The 27,991-nt window shown below is 37.7% G+C and overlaps 1 protein-coding gene across 3 annotated transcripts in view; it reads left to right on the top strand.

Annotated features, from left to right (window-relative positions):
- Positions 1–27,991, top strand: part of ANO3 (anoctamin 3) — a 208,326-nt gene that overhangs the window by 88,766 nt on the left and 91,569 nt on the right. For all 3 annotated transcript variants that reach the window (XM_055814606.1, XM_055814604.1, XM_055814607.1), the window contains exon 2: positions 27,539–27,751. In XM_055814606.1, the coding sequence (XP_055670581.1) occupies positions 27,539–27,751 (213 nt within the window). The remainder of the gene's footprint in view (positions 1–27,538; positions 27,752–27,991) is intronic.

The following is a 27,991-nucleotide window of genomic DNA, read 5'->3' as shown; positions in this document are numbered from 1 at the left end:
CCTGGAGAGGTGGTCGATGCCCCAAGCCTGCCAGTGTTTGAGGCGTTTGGACAATGCACTCAATAACATGCTTTAACTTTGGGTCAGCCCTGAAGTGGTCAGGCGGTTGGACTATATGAGTGTTGTAGGTCCCTCCCAACTGAAATTATTCTTTTCTTCTACACTAAATTTCTTTTTTTTTCTGGTGAGACTAGGAAACTCTTCCCTGCCTGTTTCTCTCTGACAGTGGCAGTTTTCTAGGTGCTGAAGCTTATATATAACGTGAACCAAGGAGTTTTACTCTCTTTCATAATGCCCAAGGCATTTCACTTCCTTTTAATAGAGAAGCAGAGTGTGGGAATTAACTGTCATCTCTAAACTGCTTTTACTTTACTGAAGTCCTGGGCAGCCCCGGGGCTGAAGATTCCCACGTGGTACTTCAGACAGCACTGAGAATGCACGAGGTTGTGAAAAGACCCAGCTCTGCAGCCACCTTTTCTTTAGTCTTCATTTTGCCTTTCTCACCTTGAAAATGCCTCTGTCCCCTGTGAATGACCCGAGAAGGATATGGGCTTGGTGTCTTCTGTAATGACCGGACCGGGACAATCTCTCCTCACTGCTCAGAATAGGACATTGAAGGCAGTTGAAAAGGCAGCTTGCTGCTTCTGTGGGTTGGGAGGACAGGAGACGCAGGAAGGTCCATAGCTACGTTCCTGGCAGCCTAGTTGGGACAGTGTCATTACAAATAATTAAAAAAAAAAACCTTCCAGGTATTAAAAAAAAATAATTGAAGGCGACTTCGCTGTTTTATTTGGAAGACCCTTACTTTCCTGCAGTTGAAGTGTTCTGCATGGCTCATGAAGTGAAAGGAGGCATCTATAAACATAAATTATTAGAAAATAATTTTCAGGCTTTTTAAAAGACAGTTTGTCATTGCTTTATACACTGATGCTTAGAAATGGTTGTCAACTGAGTACTGTTGTCTTTAAAATTAAGGTATCATCAGGCTTTTTGTTGAAGTGTACTTGAAAAAATTCTTTGTGCATTTTCACTCTTTTTCTCTGTTTAGGGATGTGTTTCTTTCAAATAATTATCAGCCCTGACAATTCATTTAGAAGTACTTTCCTCTTATTTTCTTTGTTTTAAACTAATCTATTGGTTGTGATGGGAAACAAGATTGCACAAGAAGAGGCAGCACTGGAACATGGTGTTTCTACTCACACGATTTTCGTATTAATTACTGTTCTTTATGTATCTAACTATAAACGTTACCTTATAACCCCTAGAAGAACAAGAGAGTTTTTAAAGTTAACTTCAATGCCAGGTAGATTTTGCATGTATGTGTGTATATATATTTGTATATATAAAATAATTAACGTTTTACATAAGGTTTGGTGAAAGCATTTCTGACAAAAGATACTTGAGACCTGTTCAGCCCCATTATTTTCAGCCAAGGTAACAATTTTTTTATGGGTGATGTCACCAAGAGCTATAGGTATTTAGCCTAGCTGGGAACCTAGGTGATATAAATCCGTAAAAGCACTCTGAAGGTTTTTCATAGCACCAGATAAAATTTTGGACTCATTTTTATTGTCTTAGCAAGTTGTGATGGAAAGGCAGATTTTGGCAGTCTGTTTCATGTAATGATTTGCCTCTAGGATGGGATGAGGAAAAGCTGACGGTGTGAAACCATTTGGAATCCTGTTAGCAACTGGTCTTGTCCTGTCTTCTTTCAGCATGACCCCTCATTAGGGACAGCTGTCAGGGTGACAGCATGCCAACTCCAATGGCTAGACGTGTACAGATATGAAGTAGAGTCCTTTACTGGGCATTGTGGCAGAGGACCAGTATTCAGAAAAAACAAACAAATCCAGAGTTTAAGACTTAAGGCTTAAGGTTAAAGACTTAAGGCTAGCAAATCTCAAGGGTCGAAGTATCCTTGTTTCTGAAGTCCTGATATGGTTGCTCCATCATCTGTTAATACCTTGTTATATTTGTTCCTTAAATTTTAGCCTGCTCTATGATCAACATTTCCTTGGGTCAGCAGCATTTTTGCACCTTTTGATTTTAGTCCCTAGAATCACACACTGTGCTGGGTGATTAAAATGGGCTTTTTAGTCAGTTTTGCTCTTCTGAACTCTGCTTCAGCCAAACGGGATGGTATTCATGTTGACTTATGGTAATGCTGATAACTTAGAAAAATCTTGAAGATGTCATGTTATTTTTCCTTTTGCCACAAGAATCCAAACCTTGTGACATGATCTGTTGCTGCATATATGCCAATGAAATTGCTGGATTGTTTGCTGGGAACACATTATGTGCTTTTCTGGATAGGCTTGGAATGATTCTTCTTTGCGAGCCTGAGCTACAGGGACAGTATTGTGTTGAACAAATATCATTGCTTATGATATCCTTGCATCGCTTATTCATAAGTCTATCCTTAAACAAAAGTAGAAAAAACTGAAAAAATCAGGTCAAGTAGGTATGAGTCTTCATGTTGAGTGAAATAACTGCAAAGCATGAATTTTGAAATCTCACTAGTGCCAGCTTTTCATGCTGTTATATTCACCTGTTTTCACTTCCTTAAAAATTAAAGCATTTTTCTTTTTTCCCCTTTTTTTGCACTAAGATATATAGAAATCGTTTCCAAATCCTAAAGTGGAAGTCATAATTTTAAAACGTCCAGTAATCAGCTATAGAAAAGCTTTGTGCTGATTTAACTTACACCTTGATTTTTTGTTGCATATGACTCCTCTACATTTCATTGCACAGAATACATAATGATAATAATAGTTCTAAAGGCAATGCTCGAACAGCAAAAGTGAGGCAAGTCTTGCAGTGCAAGCAGAAATATCTTTTATTAGCTAGCGTAATTAGAAAAGACAAGCTTCTAAGCACGTTAAAACTTTTGCAAATCTGAAATAAAAGCTGTAAACTTCAAATGTAAATTAAGAAATTGTGAGATTGATAACATCTTTTAAACACACTACACCATCTTTTCTTTCAGTGATCTAATTGATTTAACTGAATTTTAAATTTATGAGGGTCATTGTAGTATTTGATAACCGGTATTCCACTGTGACTAAAAATAATTACAATTTGTGATACAAAGCTATGCACTCACATTTGTTTTATTATAGGAAAATTTGATCTGAATGAAAAAAATTTACATAATATTGAATACCTCTTGAACGTGTATTAACCTTGAGCACAAGTAGTGCTATCAAATAATGCATGGGGTGACAAGTTATTAAAGTGAAGCTCCAATGTGTTGCACTTTAGTAGTTACTTTGATAAATGCTGACCTAAAAGTTAGTTGAAACTTTCAGATTGCACGTCTCCACCTTTAGACTAACATTTGCGGGTTAGTAAAAGTACTGACTTATGATCTGAATGGTTTCAAAAGATGTTTCACTTTCAGAATACCTTCCATTAAATTTTATGTAACTCCAGTTGCAGTGTCTGCTGAGAGCTGTTCCTGAGAACAGTAGTCAGAAACTACGTTTTGATTTTTTGCATTTAATATATTTGAATGGTTCTGCCTATGCTCAACTCTAGGATTCCCCATGGGGCAACTGCTCACTCTTGTGTTAAACATGATTTCCCCCCTACCCTCACCCTGTCATCATCCTCACCTTTTGTAAAGTAATGCATTCACAGTTATTGAACATTCTAACTAGTAGAGAAACAGTATAGTGGCATCAGCTGTGATTAATTTTTTCTTTTATTGTTAGAGAACTCTATTGGCAAAGCGTTTCCTCAGGCATTTGACATGGTGTGACATTCCAGCCATTTTGCTGTTCTCTCCTCTTGTTATAAACTAATTCTGTTTGATGTGACAGCAACATAAAGCATAAAAATTTAATTTAAAAAAATTGCCAAGCAAGGAGAAGAACATAAACTTTTATTTTTAGACTGTACTGCAAACTCCTTCTGGAGTCAAACGTATTTTCTTGGGCTTTGTAATGTCCTCACTATCCACAGGCTTCAGACCATGAAGCTACCTCGATCCTGCACTGTTACATTGTTTTTTGCGTGATGCTACAGAACTCTGAAACTATTTTGAGACAAAATTTTGAGTGCTTTCCTAGTCCCCAGTTTATGTATGGCTCTGTATTAGTGAGATAATTAAATACAATCTGTGATACTGATTCTTGTGAGATCATGCAATCTACTTTGAAAATACATCTATGATTAACCTGATGGTATTTGTACCTCCAAGTGAAAAAAATTAAATACCTGGAGAAGCTGCACTTTAAGTTAGTTAGTGAGACAATTCCGTATTTAAACACTATGTTTAATAAAAGGAACTACACACTTATTTTAAATTTATACTTTGCACTGGCCATCATTTTATTTTACATAATGCAAAATCAGTGAAGCTGATACTCTTCAGCCTGTAGCACATGTGGAAAACATGTTTTATGAGACATTTTCAGTCCTCCTACCGATAGTAGCTGAGCTTGTGGCAGTGATGCATGCTTAAAAACAGCCTTGCCTCTCTGTAGACCACAGTGACCATGACCTCTGGCTATCAAAGTGGTCCTGTAGCTTCTTGATGTATACCTTCCTGGCTACCCTGGAAGAGTGACATTCATTTATACGAAAGGTTACGTGACCTGTGCTAAGTGGGAGGTCAGACTATAGTCTTTTCTAAGAAAGAATGCAAAATCTGTGTCTTAATATGTTTGATAGTATTAGCAGGATGCTTCATTTGCCGTTACAATATCATGGCAAAAATCAGTAGCTGGATCCAGTTATGGTGGGTGTGTGTTCAGTGAAGGGGCATTATCAGGAAAGACCTTTTGTCACTCTGATTTCTCACGTTCTGTGTGTATGTATACCAAGGCATGTATCCTGCAGGATGCACAGTTCTGCAGCCGCTCCTGAACTAGTTGCAAATCCTATCTTTCTACCACAGGCACGGAACTCAGGTTGGAAGGATGATCCAACTTTCTATGAGAGGAGATGCAGTGGATAATATGAGAAGTGACAAAATAATAGTTAAAATGTATCTGCATTTGGGTTTGAAAGAGAGAAATAAGAATTATGTTCTATATGAGCAGTTCTGTAATTTCATAAAGTTATAAAACATTAATAAAAGACATTATTCTCAATCTGTTAAAAGACATTCATGAAAAGAAAAGCTACCTTACAGTAATATTGAAATCTAAATCAGGTACCAAGATGAATCTAGAAGAGTTGCATGGTTCTGTACTTTTTGCTTAATTGTATTTCTTGAAAGGATATCATTTTCTCTTTAAATCATAGGCTTTGAAAGAACACTGGTAATTTTTTTTCAGATATTTAACCTTTAGAGTTTTAAAGTGCTTTAGTAATGATCTCAACTTTTCCCCTGTAATTTAGGAAAATTATAAAATTACGGATTTTTAAAATAGTTAACTACACCTCCACAGCATGTCTCAAGACACATTGAGCTGTCTACGTGGGCCCAATGTTCAGGTAACTGACTGGAGTTTGGAAGGAAGGTTACTGAAGGAGGCTAAAGAAAGCCATCTAATTAACAAGCTTTTCATTCTCTCTTGCTCCAAGCAGCCTTGCTAAACCTCATCAGTCACTGAAAGCTAACAGGGAGTTACACCGCACTTGGTGGAGGAAAAAAAATCACTCAGTTCTCCAGCATCCCCAACTGTAGCGACGTTCAGACAAATTCTCAGGCGAGAAGTAATTACACAGCGATGAACTGCCAACACGTAATGAATATGGATTTCATATATGGCCTATGAGCAACAAAATCGCATCTCTGTTTGTTTCAGTGTGTGCAAACAAGTGTGTGAGAGCAGAATTCGCAAGGGCAAACTGGCAGAAGGAGGATCTTTTTCTAGGTGTCACAACTCGATGCTTCTGGGTCTCAAATTAACATACTGCGTGCCTCCTATTCAGCCCTTGTGTGGTTGTCTGTAACCTCAGACGTGGAGTCATCCCTTTTTGTGTCTTATCCAAAATCATTTAGAAGAGAAATGTATGTAGCTCTGCTTCTAAATAGTGTTACGTGACACTTGGGTTTGGTTCTGTCACCAATGTTGACTTTATTTGTGTCAGTTTCCTTTTAAAAAGCTCAGGAGTTATACTAGATTTTCACAGTGAAAATTAGACCTATTTAATAAGCAAATTAAAATCATGGTCTTAGAAGGACTGCTGAGCTTGCTTCCTCATGTAAAGTTTTAGAACAACCTAAATCTTTAGCTTGGTCCAGATGGAGGAACAGTCTTGTCTAATGGAACATGAACTTAGTGTGTTTAGCAGTATTTAGCAGGAATTTCTGTTCCTTTTTTTTTTTTTTTTTTTTAATGGCAGTTCACACACGAGTAGCGTTACTCATACTGAATGGAAGATACCAACATGTTTGGTTCATGGGAGTGGAAGCCTTGTCTGACTGAAGCTCCTTAGGAGAACTTGTCTGTGCAGTAAGTGTTTCTAACCTTGTTCTTGTGTACCGTGTTTTTCAGTAATGTGACGACTGAAAAATATTTCCCTTTTTTAATTAGTGACATTATTAATTAGGAGAAATAAATGTTTTCATGAGATAGATAGTTGGTGTAGCCACTAGTAGTGCCAGATGTTAAGATCCCTTTAGGACTTGATATTAACTTTATAGGCAGCGTTTTTATAGTAGTAGTAAAATACATGCACCTTTTCTGCAAAAAATTTTTCAGACATAAAAATATAACCTAAGCATTTCATATAACCCTGCGACAGAAAAAGTACCACCACAGTAACTGAAAAACAAAATACCAACACACAGAGTTCTTATACTACTTTTTTTTTTTTTTTCTGTTTAAGTGCTGCATAAATTGTAGTAGTTTCAGCTACCTACCATCACATAGACTGTAATTTGATGGACATTGTTCTGGGGAATCTTTGCTGATTGTGCATGTGACTGGGTGTTGCGACTCAGTCTGTTTAGTGCACATTTTTATTTTACTTTTAGTCAGAAAAATTGGATATTGACAGAAATAACTGCAAGTCACTGAATCAAAATTGTTACTTGTACAATAAAATAAATGGATGAATGGTATCTTAGACACCATATGCGTTCCCGAGAGATTGATGATTCAGAACCAGAGCATCTGAAACGTATAGAAATTAAGTTTTAAATACTTCAGTGGATCACTGATGAGTATATGCCATAGCTTAAGAAATCATTAAGAACAGTTTTGCTTTTATCTTATCTGCTAGATACAGGTAGGAAAGGACCTAAAAATTGTTTCCTGTTAATATGGGAAGAAAAATAAGACAAGTCACTGGAATACATACAAATCTGCTGGTCCTTTCCTGGTCACATCTTGTAGTAGAAGTAAGACTTTAAAATAATTTTTATTTCTTAACCAGTAACAGATTAATATAGATTTGGGCCTCCTATTGAAAGTTAAAAAATATCCCTAACATTATTCACCTCTGTGCTAAAGACAGTGATTTTGTGCAAACAGAAGGCAGCATTAACCATCTATTAAAACCTTGTAAACTGAGCCACTGAAAGCCTGAAGTATCTGCTGATGTAAGGTAGCGGATAATCAGATCAGTTGATCAACTGAAACATTAAATTTATTTTGGGAAGCATTTTTTTGAAAGAATTGTTTGAGGTCATCCTGCTGGTTGTGCATAAAGTCACAATTCCGGTAATGAAAGCAAATTACTCTGGGCAAAACTCCATCGGAGTAAAAGGGAACCACAGGAACAGTGCTGAAGCACACACACACTGCATTAAAAGGGAAGGTGAAGAGCAATGAAGATAAGATACCGGTGTAAAATGGAAATGGGTAATAAGGCAACTAATGTAATACCAGTGGTCAATAGGGTTTAAAGGCAGCAAGGCAACACTAAAAAATCTATTGCAAATGATATAAAGTGAATAAAATGCTGCCACAAGGGAAAACCTTTACTTGTTACATACACAGCAAGATGATTATGAAATGCTACACAACAAAAGTCAACGTAGTAAATACTGTTGCGTATGGAATGAAGCAGTAATCACACATCCACTTATGAAATGCTGTGCAAGGAATAGAAAGTTCAACTTCTGTAACAAAGGCTATTGTCAGATAGTGGTTAAAATGCTTTTATCTCAGCCGGCTTGGAAAATTTAGACTCAAGGCTTTAGACCAATTAATGTGGTTAATTCAGACTTGGTTAATTTAGTCTCTAGGCAGCGGGTGAAGAGAGTTGCACATTGGTTTTATCCAATGTCTAAACTGATGGAATGGAAACCAGTTCCAGTCTGAAACCTAGATGGATATGTTACTGTTGTGGTGAGCCTGTGCTTTGCCTTTTGCAGTGCTTAATGTTTTGGAATATGGGTGATGGTGCCAAAAGAATGCCTTAACTTCTGCAACAGGTCTCCTGCCCGTGTTTGGTATATTGTAGTCCTGGTTTGCACTGCCAATAGATAGGGTACCCCAGGCTGCGGGGAGTCTCGGGCTGCCAAGGCGAGGCAAGGCAGTGCCCAAGTTAGCGTGCTTGGGGGTCAACGCGTTGCATCTGGCAGCATGGCCGTGCACGCGTTGGTGGGAATTGCTGTTTGGATGAGGGCTTAGGGAAAATAACTGTCTCAGCTTGACATCTGTGTTTGGTGGGAAGAAGAAAAAATTAGCATGACCAGAGGATGGATTTAAATACACAACTAAATAAATACTGGAATGTTTTTTGCTTCTGTAGGTTAGGCAGCTGCGTGGGTGTGTTTGGAGTATATGGCAGTAACTAGTTGCCTCAAGTAGAAATAAGGTGACACCTACACTTGTGCTTTCCCTATCTTTTTTCCCTCTTTTATCCCTCCTTGTATTATGGAAAATGGATTTTTTGACAGGATACTTGGAAACCCACTGCTTAATGAAGCCCTTGTGATGGGTGCCACAGGTGCTGAGTGGAACACAGTCTGCTTTGGCTCGGTGGCGTGTGTGAGAAGTGTTTTGAGAATGCGTGCCTTTGGTTATACCATACTTTGGGGCTCGACCTAGCCTAAGGGCGAAAAAATCAGAAACTTGCATGTAGTGTAGTGGCTTAGACTATGTGATTTCAATCTTTTAAAATTTTACCTTTGTAGTTGTAAAGGCCAGACATACTGGCCACCTCCCTGCCTGACAGCTTTTCTGGCTTGGCCTCTGCAGTCTTTGCACAGAGATGCTTGAGTCTCCTTATGTCCCAAGTGCTGCTGGCATTCCCAGTACCCTCTACGCACCTCCTTTTGCATTCCATCTTCTGGAGTAACATTGTCGTCTTTTCTATGGTAGTTTTACAGAACAGAGGATGGATACTTTAAGCGTGTAGACATGTATTTTGGTGTATCGCTCATATATAATTTGCCCCATCTCAATGAAACTTCATAGAACTCTAAAGCAATAAATAATGCAATATCATATATTTCAGTAAATGTCTAATTGCCTGGCATAATTAAAATATACAGATAATATTTACCATTGCATTGTACTCTATTGCATCAGTCCCAAACAGACTCGGCCTTAGCAAAGAACTCTGCAGCCAGAGTTTGTTATATATGAACTTTGCTTTCCCTGAGTCAGTGGATACTCATCTGGACAGCAAAGCATATTTTCAGAAGCCTGAAGACTTGGAGAGATTTGGCAATATTGTGCTACATGTACTCTGTAGCTAATCTAGGGAAGTACTAGAATATGTTAATGTACTAGAATTTGATAAAGTACTAGAAAATGTTAAGAATGAACAGGAGGCTTCATTTTGTTTTGGATTATTTTTCAGTTTTCTCTGAAAAGTTTTCCAAATATATAACTGATATTAATAAAGACCGTGGTAGAGTCTTAAGTAAATAAAATAAAATCTATTAGTGAATGTATACCTAGAATATAGAAGAAATTTTTCGTCTGACTGCAGGAACTGAGATAAGTATTACACTTAAGATATGGGAATTGAAGTCAGTTTATTTCTTGTTGTATTAATTTATGGTATGGATGATTATTGCAGCTCCCTGCATGCAGAGGGGGATTTCAAAATGAGAGATGCTATAATAATGCTGCAGCAGTCATGGCTATTTTCTGTCTGCTGGATGGGAGAGAGTGTGGCTATTCCTTGCTAACATATGGGCAAGCTTCCACGTTTTCCCACTGCCTCACAGTATTTTGAAGTCCCTGCTGCAGCTTTTCCTTCTTTCTTGGAGAGTATAGCTAGGCAGTGATCTTCACGTGGGCCTCAGGTTAATTATCAGAGTACTACCCTACATGGAAGGTTTAAAATGATAACAGAAAAGCTGTAGAATTCAAAAGTATGAGTGAAAGTGCTAAGTTATTGCTTGCAGTGGGTTTCTTAGAAGCGTGGAGACCTTGTCGGGTTGTCTAAGCTGTCTGCCTGCTTCTGTTCCTTGAGACATGCACTGCAAATTCACCACAGAGCCTGATGCAGAGCCCGGGAGTGGCTGGCTGGTATGCTGGTCTCCTGAGTTGTCAACAGAAATCCAGGTTTTGTTATCTGCTCAGTGTCATAAAGGACTGTCAAAAGAGGGATAGTGTCCATCGATATTTATTTTTTTTTATTTCCCCCAGTAAAGTAGAAGAGGGTTTTTTTCTGGTTGGTTGAAGAGGACCTTTTAAGACAGATTTTAAAGATGGCTGAGACTTATCCCAGATTCAAAACACTAGGCAAGCAATGTGTATGTGGTGTGTAAGACACCAAATGCAGGTTGCAGTCATTCAAATACATTTGTTTTAAAATTCTCATTCCAATCTACATGATGTTTAATGAAATGTTGAAGTACTATATCCCCTAATGAGATAATATCAATAGCAATGAGATATTATAAATGATGCCTCGTCTCATCCATGACATATTTTATCGAATTTCTTGCAAAAACAGTGTACCAGCAAAGTAGGAAGTGTGGACGATTTAGTTCTGAGCACTGTCTAATACAGCATTTCAAACAGATGTATCTTACTTTACTCAGAAGTGTGCTTGGCATACAAAGTATTCCTTCCCAGACGTCAGGCAGCAGTCTGTCACTGCTTTAAATCTATGTACATAAAATAATTATATAGGAGGGCAAGTATAATCATTTGTACAGGTACTAAGGAATCTGAATAGAACTGCTTCACCCTAAGTTATAGGAAAATGTGAGAGGAGAATGACTTACATTATAGTGGCTATAAGTCAGAGTAAAGGAAAAGTCTCCTCAGGGGTGATATTAATGTTTACAAGAGTTAGAACAGACTTTAAAGACAGCCTGGCAGAGTGCCAGACACCAGCTCCCATTGTTTTTCTCAAAAGCATGGGCACTGACCTGTCTTCCAAACAAGAGAACTTGAAAAATGCATACATAATTGATTTTAAAAGCCATCCAGAATATATTCCCTTTCCATGTGGAAATGAAGACGTCAGAGAGTAAATGGAATAAAAGACTATATCCAGCCTTTCAAATTTAACCCAGGCATTTCTCCTTTCTGAGCATTCCTCTGGGTATACTCTTCCTGCTCATACTACCTCAGCAATCATAAAGCAAAAACAATACTACTGGAACTCACTGAACCTGGAAATTCAGGAATAGCAAGAAACATTTGCTTAAACAGCTCAGGTTCACTTGTGATTGTGTTTTCTCCTAATGAATATTCCATTATAACGTAGTCTTCACCCTCCATCTTTTCCCAGTCCTTTTCTGACTCCGTACTAAAGTATTAATGCTGCTGTATCTTCAGCGTGTGTTTGGCTGAGCAGAGCAGTGGTGGTACTGGACTGCAAATATAACCAGTATCTGACGCTTCACTTCTGACTTGCAGAAATTCTCAGAAAATGAGCAGAACTCAAATTGTGAAAGTTCATCACTTTCTGGAACATGTGAATACTCTTTATTTTGTAAAAAAAATTATTTGGATTCTGTCTCAATGGTCCACAGTATTGACTGTGTAGTCTTAAGTGGTCCAGCTAAATACAGCCAGTTTCTAATAAGAGGTCTGGGTTTTCTGTCTCAGATTTTGCCTCTGTGTGATTAGATTTTTTTTTTTAATGCTGCATTCCAATGTTGTCTTTAGTACTGTAGCTGTCAGTATTTCTTTCACCATGTTGGATACTATAGAGGTCATGTTCAAATGGACATGTAAATTTTGCACACATGTAAGGATTTTTCAGAAGACATTTATTGTCTCAGTCTGTGCCATCAAAGGATTCAGAGTCAAAGGGAACAGGAATGCGTTGCAGAATGATTGCTTATGGCCAGTCTTGCCTTGGGGAGGGCAAAAGTTACCGGTGGAAGTTAAAATCTCAGGAGAGTCAAACCCAGCAGCATATTTGCCTTCTTGTGGGTGCTTGAATACACAGCCGAGTGGTTTTCCTGGAGCAGACAGTGAAGGTGGGTTAGGCAGCAGACCTTGAGTTTTGGACTGAAGTGGTTCAGTGCTGCCATGCTTCAGTCCCTGCCGTGGGGTAAGGAGGAGCAGGGCAGAAAGGTGGGAATAGGGGCTCTGGAAAGCGATGCAGCTGATTTTCCATTTGTTTGGAAAGCCATACTCATGTATTGAATGATGACTTCTTCACAGTGCAGGATGTATAAGCTCTCTGTGTACCAATGATCATCCATTGCTATAATTGCTGGTTTAGCTTTTAATGCAATAAAAAAGGACAGCACAAGTAATAACGGTCATGAGGAGTTGAAGAGCAAAAAACCCCAGCAGTTTTTTCAGTCTTTTTTTTTTTTTTTTTTTTTTTTTGTAAATGTGACCCATGTTGCTAAGTGTATGCTCTATCATCTTTAACAGGTTTTACCTCTAAATATTTTATAAAGGACATTTTCAGATTGCCTTCCTCCTGCACAGCACTTAAATTCTAAATTCTGTTATGATAAATCGTTTATTGTGTATCTAGGCTTGAAGATTGCTAAGTCCAATTGGAACTAAATTCAAACATCGCCTGTTAAGATAACCTTACTCATAATTTCTGAAGGCAGAATTGACAGCTTTAAGTGTGCATGCCTTAAACAACAAAAAGACGTATTATATGAATGTGGGAGTAGGAGGACTGTAGTATTTCACTAGTGCTATCTACTCAGACTCTGGCTGGTTTTCAAACAATGAGCTAAGCCCTCCTATACACAGCAGAGGACAGTACAGGGTGTTGAGGGTTTAATCCTTACTTCATTGAGCACACAACGAAGTTCACGGTGACCTTTATTTTTCCCTAGTAAATACTTGTCAGTGTACGCAGACTTGGAATCAGTTTTCCATACAGGACTGTAATTTTTTTTCCATTCAGCAGAGATTATCAAGCCCATGACAGACAAGCAAGAAACCTAGCTTTTCTGATCCTGAAGCCATATCTTCACACATAAGTAATGAGTAATACAATGCCAGTTTACATGTTTATTAAAAATATTGAGTGACTTCAACATGATTCACTGGTTTTGTTCTTTAACAGATTTGAAGTGATTTGCTTTGAGTTTAGTCTTCATACACTTGAGAAGTTTTTGTTGCATCTACAAATAAATCACAGTGATTCCTGGTCTCAGCTCTATACACATTTTGTGTCTTTTTATTTTGTCTTCATTACCATTGCAGTATTTAGAGGCATTTTGAAGTGCGTACAGCCATATAAATACATATTAAAAGTCTGCACAAAAAGCTTTGAAGCCATTAGTGTCACTTTTGTAGATAAGTACTTAGGGATTCTTAAATCCAGGGATTATTTGACTGCTTCCCATGTTGAGCCATTAAATCCTCCTGTGAAATATAATATGAATTTTTTGGTGATTGTGGATTAATTTATCACAGAGTTTAGCAGCAAACTCATTTGTCCTCACTGAAAGTTGAAGAGAGCTATTAAGTTAAGCAAATGGGAGGGCTTGGCTGATCCTCAGCTATGGAAGTAAGCAAGAATATGAAGAAAGAACAAACCTCTCCAGACACTTAATTTCTTATTTTTTAAAGTTCTTCTGAGAGGTTGATCCATAGCTTACTTCTGAAAGGGTTAAAGCCTCTGGCACAGTTTTGGTTGCTGAGAATAAAGCCTTTGAGGCTGTGAAGCCTAATGGAACTGTTGTAAAAAACTCGCTGTCTGCAGGAATGACTCCGCTTGCATATCAAACCCTTAGAAGCTGCATGTGAGCACATCTGCAAGGATGGGTTCTTCCAGTTTCTCCAGTCTTTTGTATTTCTCCAAATTGTATTGACTAATGTATCTTTTGTACTTTTGAGTACCAGAGGCTGGGGAAGAACTTTCCAGAGACATCTGTTGAAGGCAACTTAAAAATAGTATCATGATTATAGCTTAACATGCAAGGTAAAGGGAAGCTAGAAGATGGGATCTTAGTGTGTTGAATTGAAACCAAGGACTCTGTGGTCTTAACTCAGAAACAGCTCTTAAAATACTATAAAAATTGAAGGGAAATTACTGGGGACGTAAATTGCACATAACTGATACTTTTTCATATTGCATTTAACGTAATGCTGTGTTCTCTTATTTATTCAGTTACTACTGGAATTCCTTTCAGATGTTATTACTGTTATTTTTTGTAGACTGTACAGTGCTACTCAGCTCAGAAACGCCAGAACATAAATGGCTTCTGCAGTCTTAATTGCAGATATTGTATAGCACATGCTGTTGCATTTAATCAGCCCTCTTGCAACAGGCTGCAAAAGAACCTGCAAACTCAGGGGAGTGCGATGCAAACACTCCAGAAGGATGCTGAAGTGCAAGCCATTGCCAGCATACCAAAGCAGATAAGCCTCAAGCCTCCTAACAGAACTGCAGCATCTCCTGAGTGTGGATGCTGTAGCATAGAGCTTAACCTTTTCTAAAGACACACACACAAAAGGAGTCTTTTAAAAAAAAGTTGTTATGCACTCTATTTTAGGGCTAGCTAACCTTGTCTGTTAAGAAGTTTTTTCTAGAGTGTAGCTTTGTTGGTTTTCTTGTGGCTTGAGCTCATTGCTGTTTTCCCTGACTGCTGTAGACGGAGAGAACAACTGTGTAATGGCGTACGTATTTGAAGACCATTGCCATGTCTTTGTTCATCCTTTTGTTGACTAAACTACCCAAGTTGGTTCATGTCTCTTCATCAGGCATGTGTGCTAACTCTAAATCCATCCTATATGCTTCTTTGTAGACCAAGTGAACCGGTTTTCCTTTCTAAAATGAAAATGCTAAGTATTTCAATATATTTATCATGTCATGCTTTTGCAGTGAAAAAGGCTCTTGTTTGTTTTTTTTTAACCTTTGGTCAGAGTAGGAGCCAACTGCTTTTGAATCCATGCTATGACAGTTTTGCATAGTCTCTGAAATCAGAACTCCAGAAAAAAGTATAATCAAAAGCCTTACTAAATCAGCAGAGGCTATACAATACTCTTCTGTCCATCCATGAAGGCCTGCTGTTTTATTTTATTTTAGGATTCTTTTTTCAGTCTGTTTCATATGACTGCCATCATACATGCCTTTCCCCCCTGCGTTCCTCCTGGGTGGCCGCAGCATGCTTTCATCTTTTTATCACAGAGTTCCCCAGCGCACGTAGCAATAACGCTGGGCAAAAGGGATACAGCATGTCTGAATTAGTAGCCTGCAAGTTTAAAACTGTGGATGGTGGAATGGATGAAGCACACTGCTTTGGAACAAATTATCTAACATATACTAGAGATTTTTTTGAGTTTATACTTTGACCAAATGTGGGTGTATTTTTCTGCACATCTAAAAAGCAAGGTTTTTGCAAATTAGTGTACCCCATTCTAAAACACGTGGGCAAGATAGCTATTCAGTGAAAATGTCAGAATCCTTTTTAGCATTAGCAAATATATTTTTTCCAATGTTTCTGAAACAGATAACGCACTTTTTAAAATTCAAACTAGCAAAAATAATAAAAAAAAAAAAGCCTGGGGTATGTGCCTGCTGTTGAAATGGATGGAGTCAGTAAAAATTTTATGAAATTTAACATGGAAATTCTTGGTTTTTACACTACAGGAGTTTTTAGTCATTGTTTTTGTGCTGGTGTATTTTGTAATTCATCTCTAGTGTGGGAATACTTTGGAAAAATATACAAACCATTGCTGCTATGTACTGCAAGCTATGAGAGGGACACCTACATAACAATGCAAGGAGAATGAGAAGGTATAGATTAGAAATAATACGAACACGCTTCTGTGGTGTTCAGTAGCACAGCTCTCGCCCAGAGTTGTCAGTGCTTTCTGCAAGATGAGGCAGAGATGCAGGTGGTGTGGGATGATCTAGCACCTTCTCAGAAACATTTTGTGACCTTCAGGTTCCACTTGCTGTTTCAATAAAGTTTAGCTTTCTTGGAGGGACTTTTAAGGTTCTACTTAGCAAAGAATATTCATATTTTCAATATATGAGTAATGCATTTGAGACCGGGTTACGGTATGTTGCCTCTGATGCTGGTGAGCACATCCCAGTTGATGTAACTAGTAACTGGCCCTAAAGCCTTGACTAACAAAAGCACTGGCACCAGAACTACACACATGGTTGTACAGCAAAAAGGATTCGCTTACACAGTTCCTACAATGCCGCAGTGTTTATAACAGAGTAGTGATGTGCTTCAATCGGATTGCACGGTTGAGCTCTTTGCCGGCGCTGTTCCTGCCGTGGTGGCCAGGTCCCAGGGCATGTGAGGAGCACCACCACCTTCCTGGTGACTTGTCATTAGGTCAGGGACCCGACCGAAAGAACATAGCCCTTCCATCTGCCTACACAGCAGAGATCAGTGAAAAGATGCTAAAGGAGTTATTTATCTTCCTTATAAAAAAAAGTGATTTAGAAAAGTTACAAGGTAATTAATATAAAAGATGGAAATAAGCAAACTCTTTTCTTTTATATTAGTATAGTGTTCAAATAACAGATTTTAGTTTCAATGTCTTTAAAAATTACTTTTTATCTTGATCATGCTCATTAGGTTAAGCTTTTGTTCAAGAATACTTACATGTGTTACCGTCTCTTAGAAATTTCTGTTTAAACAGTGTATTTATCTTGAACTTGATTTAACTTGTAATTATATTTAACTATATCTTAGTAATTCTATTGCTGTCATATGACCACACAGATGAAGTTAGAAGCAGTAAATGTGTATGGTCTTTTTTTTTTTTTTTTTTTTTTTTTTTTTAACTGCAATACCTATTATACTGTAGATACTTATACAAGGTTATTGACAGGCACTTATACTGCAGTACACAATCTAGAAAATAAAAAGTGTGTATGTTCTTTCATTACTCCTTGCAAAAATTAAATTTCCCTCCTCCTTTTTTTCTTATAATAAGAAATAATTTAGCCTTTCTTCCATTTGCTAGCAGAAGGAAAAGGTCAGTGGGAAGAGAAGTTGAAATGTTAATGACTACTTTCTAACTGTGCTGATAGGTATAGGTTAAGTTTACAGTTATTTCTGGAACTAGAAACACAACAAAATATGAATAAAATATGAACACACAAAAAAATGAATAAAGAATTAAAAGGATGAGGATTCAAAGGTTTGGCAGGAAAACGTGACTAATCACACAATTGTACAGTGCAAGGTCTATCGTGAACTTTGAAACGGGTTAAATATGTTGTACGTTTTCAGTAAGATATTGCCATGCTGGCTTGGAGGTCTTTCAGTCATGTGGATTTGTTCTTTTCTGTGGTTTTGCGTTGTGGTTGGGGTTTTTTTGTTGTTGATTTTGTTTGTTTGTTTTGCGGTGTGTTTTTTTGCTGCTGCTGCTGTTGGGTTTTTTGAACCTGACTGAATTTTTTTGCTGAGGAGTTGCACTTAGAATAGAATGGCTCCCTTGGAGAAGTCTCTCCAAATTATTTCCTCAGTAAAACTGCTTGGTTTACGGTTGCTAACTTTCTTTTAAAACTACCTCAATATAAATTGTATATTAATGCTGTTAGATGTTTTCTTCTGACTGTCTCATTTCAGTTTGTTTAATTTGATACTGCTCTTTCGGTTGTACGTTTATTTGGACCCATCTCATGCCTCTTTGATGAGACACCTACGTCCACAAAAGTGAGAACACTTTTTTCACGCTAATTACAGCTGCTATGGTATAGCATGATCTTATATTAAATATCATGTTTCCTTCAGTAATTTTTTATATGTATTTTCAACCATTGAGGTTGCATTTATACTTGCATTTAAAGAGATAGTTTGTTTTACACTGCAGTGCTTTATCCTCTGTCTTGCATATTCTGTAACCTGCCCGGCCACAAGAAACATCCTCAGCTTTGAAAGTGCCTGTTACAGGACTCCGCTTTCTGTGAAAGGACCATCCATTCTGCACAGTGCATGAAGTCTATCTTTAGCAATGTACAATGCTTTTAACTTCTGCTATGTTGTCCCTCCATGAAAAACTGACAATTACTGTCTGCTTTGATATCTCTTCATCTTAGTATTTTTGAAGAATGTGAAAATGTTCACAGAGTTTTGTTGTGTTTTGTTTTGTTTTTTATTTGGCACCAAAAAATGTTAAACTTTATTTTTTTATTTTTCTTTTTACTCATTGGTTTTCAAAGCTTATCATATTTAGTTTTATCCACCATCTCTTTCATTGCATCAATCCATCTGGCAAGTATGTACTAATCCTCCTCAAAAAAATATGTGGGTTTTTCTCTGAGAACAGTAGTTTTATGGTTATTCTCCAGTACACTTGTGTATAATCCATAGAAGGAATATTATCCCAAACCAAATCTCTACTGGCATGAATTCAGTTTTTTAATCACTTTTATTGCACCATTTGTTCCATGGCAGTACTGTAAGCCTCAGTCAAGTCATTGTCCCAAGTACCTTCTGCGTAACTGCAATTCTCAGCTGAAGGTTTGCAGGCAGCAGTTTTTGAAATGAAGATAATCAACCTACTTGCAGGTTTCCTCTGAATTGAAATCATAGGGCTGAGAGCTTGGTATTTGTTGTAAACTCCAACTAGGTCTGTCTTTGTAAATGAAATCTGGGGCTGGGAGAGGAGTTTTTCTAGATCTGACTGAAAATATACGGAGCAGTATTGCTTACGACTGAAAATACAATGATCAAAATAAGCAACAACTTTTTTTGTTTTTAAGTTGGTGAATGCATAAGCATTGTTCATGACAAGACCTGAAGCAGAACCATGTACCTGATGTCCATGTAGCAAACTAGCCATTCCTAATTTCTGGAATTGAAATACAATTTGAAGTAATTTGCAGGTTGATTTTTTTGTTGTCATTGTTCTTGCCCATGTCTTTTACAGAAGTAAATTCCACACAGATCTGTGCTGAAGCCTGAGGAATATTGTGTTATTACCGCTCTACTGACTGAGCAGCTCTTATTAACTCTGATTTGCTCCGCACAATGTGTTGTCCTTTTTACCAAATGCAGATCATACATGTTTTATATATTGTTCTGCAAAGATATATGCAAAAAGCTGAGCAAAACCAGAACTTTGTAATCCTATTCCCATTGACTTTTTAGTTAAGTTCACAAAAGATCATGGACTGGTAATATACGATGCTTTCTGTCTTATCAGAACACCTTAACTGATGCAACGATGATAATCTGAATTAGGTCATAGGACCCTGCTTCTAACTTGTTGACTTCTAATCTGACCAACTGTGACAGAATACAGAACATGAATAAAGACATTTCACAACTCATCTTTCTTGTAACGGAGCTGGTTGCTATCAGACCTTTCATTTCCTATGGTGAAAAGGGAATGGAGCCACTTTATGCAGGCCACATATGCAAGTGAGAGAAAGCACCAACATCCTGAGTTTTATGCCTTCTTGGGCTGTTCACTCCAGTTACCTGCTCTTCTGTTCAGCTAGCAAATAAATATTATGACCTGGCTCAAAACCCTTGATACCTATTTATTTTATGCTTAGTGCATTTAGGCTCTATCTTACTCTATTAAAAGGCAATAATGCACTTTCTTCCTTTTCTGTAACCTCATTATGTTGTTACTAAATCCACTCAATCATACCAGTGCCAGTCTCCTGAGACTGCTGTGAGAAAACATTTTTTTTTAATAGTTCCAAGAATGAGGCCTGGGGAATAGGCTGCTTTGATGAGGACATATAGCTTTCCAGAGATCTACTATGATGATGAGTTTGGTGGAGCAAATGGAATATTTTGTTGGATTTCTAATGTTTTCTGGCAGATATGTTGGTAACAACTTGGAGATTTTCCAGACTAGTCAGCAGCCTTATGAAGCCTTTTAATTCCCATGGTCAATTAAGCACAAAAATATTTTGCTTTATTTGCACGCAAGTATTATTGATTAGACAGCCACTAAATTTCATTCTGTTAAAATTAAAGTGTAAATTCAGTAAGAACAGATATTCCTGGAGATAAACTTTATGAAAAGTATTGCATAAAGTTTTAGAATGAAATCACTAAAGATATTTACTTTTCTTAACTGTGCTTTTAATGGCAAGTAGACCCCTGGGCAGAAAACCCCCATTCCGCTTGTCTGAGCTGTCCCTTACTTTAAAATTGTATTTGTCTCACCTTTGTCAGGAAAGACCAAATTTATTTGCTATTATCTGCAAATTAGACACTTAAAAACTCTTAAAGTGCATCTCACTGACATGGGTAATGTCAGGAAAGTCTATGATCTTGTTTGTGATAGTAATTGTGAGACAATCTCAAAGTTTTGTACAAAAGGAGGAGTATTCTGTAACGTGTTAAATTTGGTGTGAGTCCTGCCTTACCCAGGCTTTTGTATTTAACTTGAATACAATTTTTGTAAACAAACAAACAAATCCATTTTTCCTTTCCATTTTTCCACTTTTCAAAATCCATAAACTAAAATCTCTTTCATTAAAAGTAATTTCCTTGTGGAGAAGATGAAGTCTTAAAGCAGCTCTCAAACAGAAAGCTTAGATTTGGGTCCTGTGTTAGATAATCTACTTGAAAAGGTGAGGGTGTGAGAACTGCTATTTTCAAAAGTTAGCTAAATCATCTTGGTTCCAAAGTAGGTAGTGTGGTTGTACTTAGTTGGGAATACTGACAGTTTTTTATGTGTATACGTAGCAATCCATACCATACAGGGGCCTAAAAGACTTCAAGTAAGAGATATTGTGGCCAACACGTGGTGGTCCGCAATGGAAGCCTTCATTTTTCCCTTATCTGTGAGCAGAAGGTATAACAGGGCTGCTGGAGGTCCCATGAGCTCATGAGATAAATGTCTTGATTTGCCCCACAACCCCCAAGATAGGTGTCTGATCATGTTCCAACACACAACCCTTAAGTATGGGCATTTTATTGGCTGCTTTTATAAATCTTGCGATGTGGGACAACATTTTGTACATATGTACTTTCAAATCGCAAATGAAAACATGCTTATACTTATCTTTTTTTTTTATTTCTCTTGACCTGTGAGTTGATTATGTAACGTTTATCAAAGGTAAAGCTGTTCAAAGGAATAGACCTCATATTTTACAGCTGATCATTACGGGAATTATCCCAATAGGCACCATGTATGACCAAGGCCAACCTCCTACTATATTTAGCAGAGCTTTATGCAGCTTGCAAGCAATTATTTAATTCCAGTAGTTGAATTTCTTACAGCTTCCACAAGGAAATATGTCTTTGTTTCACTGTACTGAGCGGGAGAGGTATATAATAGAAGAAACATTATTTCTGATTCTCTGTGAAAGCGCTGTAGTAGGTCTGTGTGTGGCAGTTTGGTTGGTTGTTGTTTACTCTACATTTAGTACAGTTACGAGAAAAATAAGGCCGTGATTGTTTGAAAAGACTTGGCAATCAAAGTTGCAGAAACAGAGAATCCTGTTTGCAAATGTAACTTAAATGGGAGGAATGTCTTCAACGTTCTTTAAATCCTTTGGGTTTGTTGCATTGTTACTTTGCTTCCCCTGGCACACGGGGAAGGTGCCTAGGTGAAGATGGTGTCCCTAGGGAGTGGAGAGTTCTGTGTTCATGGGGATGTCGAATGCCAACCCAAACATGAATATCAAGCTTAAAAATAGTAAACCAGTTATTCACGAGTTTTCCAGCAGAGTTTCTCTAGGGATCATTTTTAAACCTAGCTGGTATTTGCAGTAGTGACCTGGAAGTATATGTCAAATTGTCTCTGCACTGTCATGCAGAGGTCGCGAGGACTGAATCCCTTACTAAATTGGGTGCTGGCCAATGGTGTTTCACCACAGAAGCTGGAGACTTTTCCTGGGAAACAGTGTCTCAGAAAGGGATTTTTATTTTTGCAAGAGGCAGCTATTTATAAACAAAATAAATCACTGTCTGTGGAAGGTCTATAGCCAAAAGGACTACTGTGACTTTTTAACCCTTTCTGTTTGCTGTTGTTACAGTGCTGTTGGAAAGTTGAGTGCCACTCTATTGTTAAGTCAAGAAAAAAAGCTGAAATATTGATAAGGTTTCATTAGCCTTCCTTAGACTTCCACATTGAAGTAGTTCTTTCTAAACGGCTAATCAGAAAAAAAAATGATCTGGTATCAAAATCTATGATTATCTAAATAAGTAAAGGAATTGTTTTCTATTTCTTTATCTAATGGATAAAGTTCTATAAAATAAGAAACCAGAAACTGAAGGTTGCACAAAATGTTAATACCATTTGCAGGATGTACAGGGGAAAAATACACCATCTCTGAAACCTGTTCTACCAGGATTCAGTAGTTTTTAAATAATTCCTAATTGAAGTAACCATATTTTTTTTTTTTATATCCTGTTGTGTGTGTTTTCTTGGAGAACTTTCAGATGATCCAGCCAGTTCCTTTCCCTTTCATTAGCTATGCTTCTTGATTGAAGGTTATTGCTCACATGTCTAACTTGAGAGGAAAAAAAAGGCTAGGAGGAGTATAGGCATTTACAATTTACTTAATGGTTTATGTTCCTCTTTTCACAATACTTAAAAGTGCAAAAGTTTGAAGGAAAATCATGGTATGTAGTGGAACCAGTCTTCAAAAGCATGATTGATGATATCATTAAACCTCATATGATTTTATAAACATCTTCATAAATCAATGTTATTTGTGTAGTGGGATGAAACTGGAAAACACCATCACAATAACTGACTTCATTCAGGATGTATTTTTTGGCTAGCCTAGGAGTTACACTCATCTGAGTGGCTACACTTGAAACATTTGATAGGAGTGATGTTTGACTTGATTATCTTAAAGGGTTTTTTTCCAACTTAAATGATTCTTTGGTTCTATGTTGACCTGTTCACTTCATAATGGAAAAAGCAGTTAGTGATCTGAGAAAAAAAAACAAAACAAACACCTTAGAAAACTTGAATTCATGAGATTTCATGGCATACTGATAGTATTGAAGAGAAATACAGTTCATCCTTGAATACTGTTTCCTCCCATGTTTAGTGTATGTCTTGGTTGTGTGATTTTTTTTCTCCTCAAGAAAAGGATTGGTTAATTTTCTCCAGTTTTGATGAGGCTTTTAGGTGTTTTTGATATAACAATACTAGATGCTGGGGTTTTTTCCTTCCGTAAGAACATAAAATGAAGTCAGAGGTTATCCAGTTTGGTTCTACTTTGCTATAAAAAAGGAAAGCATGGGTGCATTCCTGAATTAGTCAAATACAAGTCTGATACGTGACACTGAATACCTTACATATTTGTTGAGGTATTACAAATAGGTAAGAAAACTTTGCTGTTACTGAAATAATTCATTATGTCTTCATATTTAAGTATCTTTTGGTTATCGTTTTTCAGAATTTAGTAGAGTAATTATCCTACATTAGGTTTTCATTTGTAGGTTGCAGATGCCAATCAGAGTAAGATTATTTAGCAGTAAGTACCTGTTACATTCATTGAGTATTGAAAACTAAAAGCTCTTCACAATTGAGCTGTTTTATACTTGATATTGTAGAAATAAGTTTTCACATTAAACTTAAATGTCATGAAAACCATTGCAAGCTTTTCTTCATGTTTTATGTGATTAAAGATTCTAATTATGATGATGCTTTTGACAGCAACATTTGAGATTTATCAACTTCTCAGTCTGTTATAGTGTGTTTTACGAATGACATTTCATTTTAATTAGTGATGTATGGTATGTGAAGCCAAAGGCTTTACAGAAGTTTTTTTACAATTAAGAAGGTATTTTTATCAAGCAAACTTGTGATGACGTGTAGTTGCTAAGACCTGCATGTTGCTGATAGCGATTGTGAACATTATTATATAGCATAACTCTATAAAGCTGATGATTTGATTTAAAGTGTAGCTATGCCTGGTTTATGCTGGATTAAATGGACAGTAGTTACTAGGCTCTTCTTTTTGAAATTAGCACCGGTCCAGCCTTGTTAAGTGTGCTTCCAGCACTGGGTTAACAATGCATATGGAGTAGCTGTCAAACTTGCCTCATCTAAAATCAGGAGCAAATTAAATGCAAATATACAATGATTTTTTTTTCTCTTAATAGTAAAGACATGATTGACTGTATCTGTATTTCACAGAATAAGGCATAGGAGAATTTTTCCTCCATGTCTCTAATGTCCAAAACCTGGAGACGACTGAGAGCTGGCTTCACTTACAATCTTTCTAGATGGGCATAGTGTTGAGTGTGCATTAAATCATGCATACTGATTTAACGATCAGAAAACCTCGTTGTACTCTAGCTCCATCTCTCCTGTCTGCCTGCTCTGCCAGGAAGCTATGAGAAGATGTAGTACAGCTGGCTATTCTGGCTTTGAGCCATACAGGGATTTGCCTACAGAACAGGAATCCCCAGCTTCCTCTCAGAAAGAACATTTTCCAGGGCAGAAGTGCTAAAATAAAAGGTAGGATCTGATTAAACCATAAACTTTAACCACTTTTTTCTCCGACATGAGAGATTTCTGTACTCATGCTATACTCATTTTCATACTGATGGTAAGTGCCAGAGGAGTATTTTGTAGGCAAATGACCAATAAATGCAGATAGAATAGAAAAAAATAGTGTGTTCTTTCTTGCTAAGTATATACATGTGTTTTAGTGCAGATCCAAATATCCCTGGATGAGGTCTGTGTAGCAAAGTTCTAGCTGGAAAGGTACAGATTCTAGGAAACACCTCTACAGAGAAAAGAGGAAGGAATAAGAATAATTTCAGTAAATCAGTTTAGTTGACCCAGTTGGTGATGTCAACCACAAGTTATTTGTGTGCCAGAGCTGGGTAAACATTGGCACGCAACAGCAAATGCCACCAAAGCTCACATGTCACAGAACTGGGCTCTGACACACTAGCAAAGAATGAATTAGGTTGTTAAATTTGAGTCACGAAAGGAATCATACTACTAGTGTAACAGCAAATGTGCTCTGAGGTTACTTTGCTGTGACTCACTCTCACCAAGCAGAAGCAGCGTGGTATTAAGGAATCTGTTAGAAATGACACAGAGAAATATACAGTGAGAGAGAACGAAGGGGAGTACTTTTCTTTTAAATTGAGACTGTGCCTCATAAAAGAATTACACTCTTTTTTTTATTATTTTTATATGTATCACTTCAATTGTTTTTAAAATTGAATGACAGTTTGTGTTATTTGCATAACTGTAAATTTCTTTGGTAATAAAGTGGTTCATCTTGCTACACACAGTGACTCCAGTACAGATGCAAGAAACATTATTTTTATTTTTTTTTTGGCAACAGTAATAATGATGTGATAGGGTCCATAATTGCTGACAATGGTTAAAGCCATCTAGAACAGTTATGAAATAAATCCTTTTATATATTATTCTGTATTACCCATGGCTCTGTTGAAGTACTGTGGGCTTCAGTCCAATAAACAAGTCCATTTAGGAAGTGCTAGAAAGGATACCTCTGGGAAAGCATTTCTTCGCCAGTAGCAAAGCAGAGAGGGTCTGTAGCATTGCTGGGGTCCGTGCTGAGCCCCGTCTGTGCTGTGGCCCAGTGCCGCTGCGTGCCCGGCTGGCACAGAACGTGGGTTTCAGAATCGTTAAGAAGCAGTCCTTTCTGCCCATACCTGTTCAGAGACCTGTTCTGAATCAGAAGAGGCTTGCCTCTATCTGCCTGAATTTCCTTAGTTAAATTAATAATCTGTCTGACCAAGAGCAGTGCCACCATGCTGCAGACTGGGAGGGCTGTCCTTGGTGGACTCATGAAATCCATTTCTCGATAGAGCAGCGCTTAGAATGAAGCAAAGCATGTTCGGTCAGCTGGGGGAATTTTTTAAATGAAAGGCCTTTTTAAAACCTTAGCTGTTATAGTTAAATATGGGGAGTACCCTGCTAATCAAAGGACCTTCTTTGTGGACTCACCTGTTGAGATTTAGATAAGTGAGAGGCTCGCTGAGTGTGACATCCTTCCTTGAGTGGCACAGATGTCGATAGAGAAAATTCCTTGCAAGTTTACGGCACTCCAAGCAGCAGAAATGTTTAGATTGCTTATTTCTTTCCAGCACGGAGAGAGGTAGTATATATCACTGAGAGACTAAGATGTATAAGAACACGCTGCAGAGTTAAATTGTGCTGTCAAGCAGAGAAATAGTGTGGTAAAACAGACTCTGCACTGATCCTGGACATGGTGTACAGCCGTGACAGAAGATCTGCTGATGCTGTACAGACAGGAGGCTTTAGCACGCTTCATAGCAAACCCCATGTATTTAATCTTCCTCGGCATTGAAACCATAGGTGTTCTGTGGTTTTTTTCCTCTGCCTTATGTTTTTGGTAGAGGTGCATATTAATGTGTATTTCTAATCTTCATTTATGTTAATATCCTTGTACATAAAGATTTGTCAGATATCTGGGGGACTGTATTTTTTCTTCTGTGGTGTGTTTCTGTGTAGCTCACTTTGACGGGAAAGGCAGCAGTCTCTCAGAGGCCGCGTTGTATTGGTTTTGGTGGAACAACTTGAGGCATTTGAACAAGAGAGTAGCAAAAATTTATGGCACTAACTTCTGCCCCTGTCTACTGGGTCTGGCTGCGAGGGAGTTAGTTGTCTTCACAGCAGCTCCTGTGGTGCTGTGTTTCAGATCTGCAACTACAACACGGTTGGTACACCCCCCCCCCCCCCCCAGTGCTTTGGTTAGTGCTGAGCAGTGCTTGTGCAGCATCATGGCCTTCTCTTTTTTTCCTAGTGCTGCTCCATAGTGATATATTAATATCCTTTTCAGTATATTAATAGAGAAGTCATACTGTGTGTTGGTGAAGTAATAAGAAGCAGTTAACAGTCTGAAGGTCAGGGACAGCTAGATTCATCAGAACTCAAAATCAGCTGCATTTCAAAGGAGTTGTTCATGAATCCTTCAGGAAACTCGTGAACATCTTTTGCTTGTATTGCATTTTGTTTGTTTGGTTTTTTGAGGAGTTTTGTTTCTACCACTGCATTAAAATTCTGTTTAACAACCATAACGTGGATGATGCTAGGTGCTGTTGTTTGCTTCTGAATGCCTGTATGACATATGCACCACAGAATCATCAGATTTAGGATATTGCGATTTCAAATTGTGGGGTGTTGATGGAAGGGTAGGTGAAGAATTCCTGGATTTTTTTTCCCAATTCTGTATTCTTTTTTGAATTTAACTATTTTAAACATTTCTGTTTTGTTGGGACATTGCTTGTTAAGTGGATGAATCAACTTGCATTTTCATAATTAGCTATCATTCGTTGTCGTTGCCTAATATGGCAGAGCTCACATTCTTTTTCTTTGGGCTTTTTCAGGTATGAATACAAGCAAGAGTGAGACGGTGAAAGAGCATCCATTAAAACCCTCTCGAAGATCCATGCCATGCCTAGCCCAGAGCCAAACACATCCTCAGAGCCTGAGCAAGCATTCGTCGTTCCTGCAGCCAAACTGTGTGCAGCCACAGCCCCGGCCTCAGCCTCTCAGTGCAGGGACATCTACAGCTACCGTGGATGTAGTGTCGGAACGAGGTAGGGGATTTTTCTCTTTAGGAAGCTTCATCCACAACTGGAAATAGAAGTGATCTATGGGAATATCACTGGAATTCTTCTGATGTCTTACATATTTTTTTTTAGCATTTTTCATTAAATTATAGGGGCATCTGATGAGCTTTGATTTGTTCAGATATGTACAGTTTGTTGGAGAGATATTTTTGCACAAAACAGCTAGAAGAATCTTGGCACTGAGTTCTTGAGTGAATCTCTACAATG

The sequence above is a fragment of the Falco peregrinus genome, chromosome 9 (genome assembly GCF_023634155.1).
Source record: "Falco peregrinus isolate bFalPer1 chromosome 9, bFalPer1.pri, whole genome shotgun sequence".
Taxonomy (NCBI): domain Eukaryota; kingdom Metazoa; phylum Chordata; class Aves; order Falconiformes; family Falconidae; genus Falco; species Falco peregrinus.
This window is presented reverse-complemented; position numbering and strand designations above follow the sequence as displayed.